The sequence below is a fragment of the Rutidosis leptorrhynchoides genome, chromosome 4 (genome assembly GCF_046630445.1).
Source record: "Rutidosis leptorrhynchoides isolate AG116_Rl617_1_P2 chromosome 4, CSIRO_AGI_Rlap_v1, whole genome shotgun sequence".
Classification (NCBI taxonomy): domain Eukaryota; kingdom Viridiplantae; phylum Streptophyta; class Magnoliopsida; order Asterales; family Asteraceae; genus Rutidosis; species Rutidosis leptorrhynchoides.
This window is the reverse complement of record NC_092336.1, coordinates 209,825,501-209,833,441: the sequence shown is the minus strand read 5'-3', so window position 1 is coordinate 209,833,441 and position 7,941 is coordinate 209,825,501. Positions and strand designations below refer to the sequence as shown.

The 7,941-nt window shown below is 27.2% G+C and overlaps 1 protein-coding gene across 1 annotated transcript; it reads left to right on the top strand.

Annotated features, from left to right (window-relative positions):
- Positions 1-5,039: 5,039 nt before the first annotated feature.
- On the top strand, positions 5,040-5,773 carry LOC139841388 (uncharacterized). The gene is made up of 2 exons (XM_071831608.1): positions 5,040-5,634; positions 5,739-5,773. The coding sequence occupies exons 1-2, from the start codon at positions 5,040-5,042 to the stop codon at positions 5,771-5,773; spliced, it is 630 nt and encodes a 209-aa protein (XP_071687709.1).
- Positions 5,774-7,941: the final 2,168 nt, after the last annotated feature.

Sequence of the window (7,941 nt, the reverse complement as noted above, 5' to 3'; positions counted from 1 at the left end):
ATCTATGTGTGATTTAATGTTTCCAACACGATAAGCAAAGCCTCTAATGCTGAGCCTCAAAATTTTTTTGAACTTTTTATATGGATTCAGTTAACCTTTTGACTATTCCCGACGATTCACGAACAACTGTTGTAAATAAATATGTATATATATATACATATTATATATTACATAAAAAAATTTAATATTAATATATTTAATTATAAGTTAAATTATAGTTGTTATACTCATATTATTATTACATTCATTATTATTATAAATATTAATATTAACATTAATATCAGTATTCTTAATATTATTATTTTCAATATATAATATATAGATGTGAAATTAGATACATGTAAATTGTTATATTATTTTTGTTATTATTATTATTATGACCATTATCATTAAAAATCATCATTATTATTATACAACAACAACAGAAATTATTATCATTATTATTATTATTATTATAGTTATCATTATTATTATTATTATTATAACAAAATACAATTTATTATTATTATCATTAATAATATTATTATTATTATCGTTTTTATAATTATTATTATCATTATTATTATCTGTTATTATTATAATTAAGATAATTATTATAATTATTATTATTATTATTATTATTATTATTATTATTATTATTATTATTATTATTATTATTATTATTATTAGTATTATTATTATTATTAATAATATATTTTTAATATCAATTAAAAATAAAAATGATGTAGACAGATAACAAATTAGGTTTGATATCACAATCTGCTTTTAATTTTTTTCTCTGATTGTGAGCTGCTTTTAATTTTTTTATTTTCCTTCCTTATCTTTCTTTTGTCTGAGTGTTATATGTCGACACCCACAATTATTCTATAATACAATCAGTTCCAGTTGTTAAGAATCATTCAATATCCACTACCATATTCAATTATATCTGCAATTCGTGAAATTAAACAGAAAAGTCATTAAAAGCTCGTATACCTCTGTTCTTGACTCATTTTACCAAAACCTAGAAACCGAATCAAATTTCAAAATCCTTAAATGTAGAAGTGTTAGGAATCATCTATTTAAACTGTCTGTAAAGTTTCAAATTCCAATTTTTCTTAATGAATCCAAATTTTAGAGTCAAAGTTAAATTTCAAAAAGTCAAACTCCGTGTTCGTCATGAAATTCGTAATCGTGTTGAAGTTTTTGGATCAATTGAGGGTTTAAAAAGTTTCTAGGAACGATTTAGAATCTATTTCGTGTAGGAATCATGAGCTGAAACAGTCTTAAAATCGAAATCAAAGTTTGAGTTTCATCGAGTGTTCTTCCCGATGTTATTTTATTTATTTATTTCTGTTACATAATTCAAATCAACCACAATCAGGGTTGTTTTCTGTTTCTTCACAAAGTCTAAATCAAACTTGTTATTAGTGTTTGTATTGGGATATGGTTCCCTGGTGTAATGACCCGGAAAATTTTGACTAATTTTAAATCAAATCTCTATATGATTTGATATTTCTGACATGATAAGCAAAGCCTATTATCCCGACTATCAAAATTTTTGAACTGTTTTCAAGAATTCAATTACCCTCCGACTGTTTCCGACGATTCACAAACAATTGTGTGTAAATAAATATGTATGTATGTATGTATGTATGTATGTATATATATATATATATATATATATATATATATATATATATATATATATATATATATATATATATATATATATATATATATATATATATGATTTCTATACATAATTAATATTATATGTATATTGTAATATATATAAAATGTATAAATATTAAATATTAAATATATGTTATTATATAATATATATTACATAATTATTAAATATTACATAATTAATAATATGTAATATTAATTATAAGTTATAGTTGTTATATTAATATTACTTTCATAAAAAAATAAAAATAAATATTAATATTAATATCAGTATTATTGAAATTAATATTTATAATATGTTAATATGAAATTTGATACATTTAAATTGTTATATTATTAGTATTACTATTATTATTGTTATCATTATTAATATCATTATTATTATAATTAGCAGTAAAATTATGATTTTAGTTATTATTATGATTATTAATATTATTATTATAATTATTATTATCATTATCATTAAAAATAATTATTATTATTATTATAGTTATCATTATCATTATTTATTATTATTATTACTAGTATTATTTTTATTGATATTATTAATATTTTTGTCATTAATAATATTATTATTTCTATTATTATTATTAGTTTTTATTATTCTTAATAATATTAAAAGTATTATTATTATTAGTATTAATTATTAATATAAATTAGGTATATATCAACATCTGCTTTTTATATTTTTTTTATATTTTATTCTTCTGGATGGAAATCCATGTCGACACCCACATCAACTCTACAATAAACAAATCGATCGCCTTTTATTCTCCGCTTTTATAATTCGATTTCCACCATTATTATCAATCATTCACTGCTTTTATCTACTGCTATTTGATGATTTAAAAAATAGTAATTTAGAAACAGCTCATCACCTCTGTTCGCCATAACTTTTAATCAAAAGCTCAAATTTAAAACAATCATCAAAAACTAGAAATGCAGTTGTGTTAGAAATCATCTACTTAAACTATCTGCAAGTTTTCAGTCATTAATTTCTCAAATTTAATTCGAATTTGAGAGTCGAAGTTTTAAAATCAAAAGTCAACCCTTATGTTCATCATTAAATTCAAACTCTGGTTGATGTTTATGAATCAATTGATGATTCCTGAAGTTTCTAACAACGATTTACTACTTATTTCATTTAGTAATCATAAGCTAAAACGGTCCTGAATTCAAAATCAATGTTTGAGTTCTTGAAGTTCATCGCGAGTCTCTGCTGCTGCTATTTGATTTTTTTTATTGTTCTGTCAATCTGATATTCCACAGCCAGTGGTTTCTGTTTTGTTAACAAGACCTAAATCATAACATTAAATCGTTGTTATGGTTGTCTTTACTCTGGTCGATTTGTTCTTGAAGAAGAAGAAGAAAACAAAACTAAAACGGGTTAAATAAATTCGAATTATGGTTTTAATCAGAAAAGCATGGATGGAAGGATGGTTTGATGGGTTGTTGGGTTAGCGAGAGGTCTCGGGTTCGAGCCCGGACTGAGACATTTTTTTTAGGAACTCACTCTTTAAAGGTTCGTGAATCCGAGGCCAACCCTGCACTTGTTCAGTGCCGTCGTATGCACATTTACTTCAAAATATAGTATCGTGAGTTCATTTGATCCCTTTTTAATTGCTTTTGCAATATATATATTTTGGGCTGAGAATACGTACGCTATTTTATAAATATTTAATGAAATGGACACAAGTACTAAACTTTATTCTACGTGGGTTTGAATAAAAAATCCCCTAGCTTGGTAACATTAATCTATTGGTTTATGAACTGGTAGGCGCGAATCCTAAAGATAGATCTATCGGGTTTAACATCCCCACTCAGGATGCTGCACTAGATAGTAGAGCTAGTGATGGCGGGTGTTTAGTACTTCGAGGTTATTATTATACTTGATTCGATGCACATTATTTATATCAGGGGTGCTCATTATTATTGTTAAGGCTTGTTACCGGGTGCCCACAACTTATAGAATGCTTTTTATACACTGCGGTGTATGTATATTTATGGAAACTGAAATCTTGTGGTCTGTTACTATTACTGAAATCATTATTTATGATAAACCTATGAACTCACCAACCTTTTGGTTGACACTTTTTAGCATGTTTCTCAGGTATTAAAAATGCTTCCGCTGTGTATTTGCTAATTGAAAAAGACATTACATGGAGTCATTCATGGCATATTTTTGAAAGACGTTGTATTCAAAATCATCTCCGTGAATCATATAGATGTCAATACCTCGCAATGGGACCAGAGATAACATACCGCGTCAATGGCGATTTTGGCGGGTCGTTATAGTTGGTCGATTCAATTTTGTGGTGAAGAAGAAGAGGAAACAGAAATATAGGATAAATAGATATTAGATTCATATTAATTCAGAAAAATGGGTTGGAACTGATGGTTAGGTGTGTTTGCGTTATTCGAGAGGTTATGTGTGCGAGCCCGACTGGTGGCATCTATTTTTTTTTTAAAACCTATACTTATGAGGTAGTAATTTTATTATTTTTAATATTATTATCTCATTATTATTATTATTGTTATTATTATTATTATTGTTGTTGTTATTAAGTAATTTTTATTATTACTAATATTAGTAATAAAATTATTAGTATAATTAATATTATTATCATTATTATTATTACTAATATATGTATTATTATTATTATTATTATTATTATTATTATTATTATTATTATTATTATTATTATTATTATTATTATTATTATGATTAATATGATGATCATAATTAGTATTGTTATTATTAAAAATTATTATCATTATTATCATTCTTACTAAAATTATCACTTTGTTATCATTAAAAATTATCATTTTCTTTATTAAAATTTAATATTATTATTAAAGTTATTATCTTTATTAAAATTATCATTTTTTTTAAATTAACATTAATATTATTATTACTATTATTAATATCATATTTATTATCATTCTTATTAGTATAATTACAAATAGATATATTTTTTTATATAAAAATACATTACAATAATATTAATATTACATATCACTATATTTTTATTATTAAAATGATATTAATTAAGTTATATATAAATATATCAATTAATATATATATATATATATATATATATATATATATATATATATATATATATATATATATATATATATATATATATATATATATATTGCCAACCTTAATGTAAGTTATTATTTTTATGAATGATAGATATTATAATTAAGTGAGTTATTAAACTACTTTAATAAGAAATTATTTTAATAAATGATATTTCCAGTTATTTAAAAATGTATAACAAGAGTTAAGAACAAATGGGTTTGAACTTGTCTTAAAGAAAGTATCTACTTTTTGTGAGGGACATGGTATCCGAATTTTGAATATGGATGAAGATTGTATTAATTCAAGGAGACAAAGAGAGAAAATCACTAATAAACATTATTATGAGATCGAGTGTTTTAACACCGTTTTGGATATGCAAATTCAAGAGTTCGGTGATCGTTTTAGTGAAGCTAGTACCGAGTTACTTTCTTGCATGTCGGCGTTGAGTCCACGTGATTCGTTCTCGATGTTTGATACGTCGAAACCAATAAAATTGTGTGAATTGTATCCAAAAGATTTTAATAGTACGGATATGATTGAACTTGATTATGAACTTGAAATGTATCATCATAGTGTCCGAAACGATCAAAAATTTGAAGACTTGAGTGAAATTGCCGACCTTGCTAGAGTGATGGTGGAAACAAGAAAAAATATATCTTATCCGTTGCTTTATTGGCTATTAAAGCTAGCATTGGTGTTACCCGTTGCGGCCGCAACCGTTGAGCGATGTTTTTCGGCAATGAAAATTGTAAAGTCGAACCTACGCAATCGTATTGGAGAGGAGTTCCTCAATGCTTGTGTAATTTGTGCAGTCGAAAAAGAAGCTCTAGCCGAAGTTAAAGATGAAGATGTAATGGAGCGTTTTCATCATATGCGTTTACGTAGAAGAAATTACTAGTTTAAGGTACATTTCATTACATTTTTTGGTTACATTTAGTTAACTTTTTTTTTTTTTTTTTTTTTTTTTTTTTTTTTTTAGCTTTTGTTGAAATCTTTTTACCCCCGATGATCTAGAATCCTGGGTCCACCACTGATTATTATGTAATTTGGAAACGCTTCACGACAAACATGGTTCTGCCGACAGACAATATACATCATTTTAATAACATATATATCATTTTCATCTGCACAAAGTAACATAATATTGAATAACATTACCTTAACATGTGAGCATAAGTCATATGGTGAAAAAAAAACATTTGAAAACAAAATCATGATCCAAATTAATCACTTTCAAACATTGCTAGACCCAAACATTTAGACCCAAACATTAATCATAAAAACTTAGAGAAGCGCAATTTATAGAAATCACATTTCAACACAAAAGTGGTAAATTAGAATGTAGAACCACAATCAGAATTAGTAACCAATGGAAGTAGTGAAAAGTTTAAAAATCGTAGCAAAAGAAATCAAATACGTAAACATAACATTAATCACATTCAAACACCTCCTAAACCTCAACCTTTTATCTAAAATACAGAATTAAAAGAAAAAATCACATTTTTCCAACATAAATAATACAAAATCATACTGTATAACATAACATTACTAACTAATGAAGTGGTGAAATATTAAATGGTGCATGCATTGAAAGAGATGTCAAATAGTTGTATATTATTTCCATATATATATGTGAACTATTGATCTGTGGTGAGCACATTCAACCACCCCTTAACCTAAGTCCTAAAAGCCGAACCAACACAATAGCACATATGACACAAATACAGTATATACAGTCTCTGCTATAACAACAAAAAGTTACCTATAGTAAGTAGATACACATATTCAACAATAAGAAAAAAAAAAAAAAAAAAAAAAGGAATTTAGTACTCACCAACAGGGATGATGAAGGTTTGTAATGAATTGCATAAAACCCATATTTCAGGCAACAGCAATAGTAGGTTGGCGATTTCTAGACCGAAACCCTAAATTCAGGCAACAATCTCAAACCATTGCGAATATTCAGCCAAAAGATAATTAATCTCACAAAGCTGTAAACGACAAACCGCCGTTCAAATACTCAACAGCGCATATGAGGGAAGGAAAGGGGTAAAATGACCCTAGGTATATATATGTGTGAGGCTGAGAAGATGCAAAATGAACAAAAAAAAACCGTCCAAAAATATATGAAATGACAAATCAATCCAAAGGAAATAGTAACTCAACACATAGTAGGCCTTTTTTAGAATTAGTATATTAAAATTAATTAATAATCATATCAAGCATCCTATTTCACCATGATTAACTCATTACAAGCGCACCTCTTACAAATAATACAGGCTCAAGAAAACCTCATAGACCAATATGGCATGGTCCAAGAATATGAAAAAAAACCAATGGACATCTCAGGATTTTTTAACAGCAGGTCCATGGTACAATTACTCTAATTACAGGCCCAATCCTTGTAAATAGAGTTAGGGTGCAATTAATATCTTGCCCAATGTGCGAGCTCAACAGTTTACAACATCACCAACATTTTCTGGACAGAATGCAAATCAGACCAGTGGACAAAACCCATTAGACATCAATATTTTTTAGGACACAACAGGTCATTGGACCTCAACAAGCCTACATTAGCCTAACAGCCCACTACTTTCGAGGATACAAGTTGGCACATGGATACATGTGCTTCCACTCATCGTACATCTAGCATTAATAATTTAAGTACTATTTTTAATCATTGCATGTACACTTCAGTTGCCGTTAGTGATGGGAACACGATCCCCGTCACTAACACTGGTCATAGCGTGTTGCCAAATATCTACAGACCATTACACCTTTCTAATGTTCTTGTAGCTCCTAATATTGTAAAGAACCTTATTTCTATACGTCGTTTTGCTCTTGATAATAAAGTATCTGTTTGTTTTGACGAGTTTGGTTTTTCTATGAATGATTACGTGACTCGCCGCGTGCTTCTCCGTTGTGACAGCACCGGAGATCTGTACCCGTTCACTCCACAAACATATACCACTACTCAGCAAGTTCTCCTCACTACTTCCACTACTTGGCATCAACGACTTGGACATCCCAGCGTTGAATCTTTTCGTCGTCTTGTCTCCAATAATTCAATAGCATGTCAACTTGGCAAACACGTGAGACTTCCGTTCAGTAGTTCTAATTCGCACATTACTTCAGTTTTTGACATTATTCATTCGAACTTATGGACTTCTCCTGTTTCAAGT

What these genes read in the sequence shown, in the direction of transcription:
- LOC139841388 (XM_071831608.1), top strand. Translation starts at nt 5,040, where the DNA reads ATGGATGAAGATTGTATTAATTCAAGGAGACAAAGAGAGAAAATCACT. An exon ending in GGAGCGTTTTCATCATATGC is followed by an intron (nt 5,635 to 5,738) that starts GTTTACGTAGAA and finishes TTTTTTTTTTAG; the next exon opens with CTTTTGTTGAAATCTTTTTA.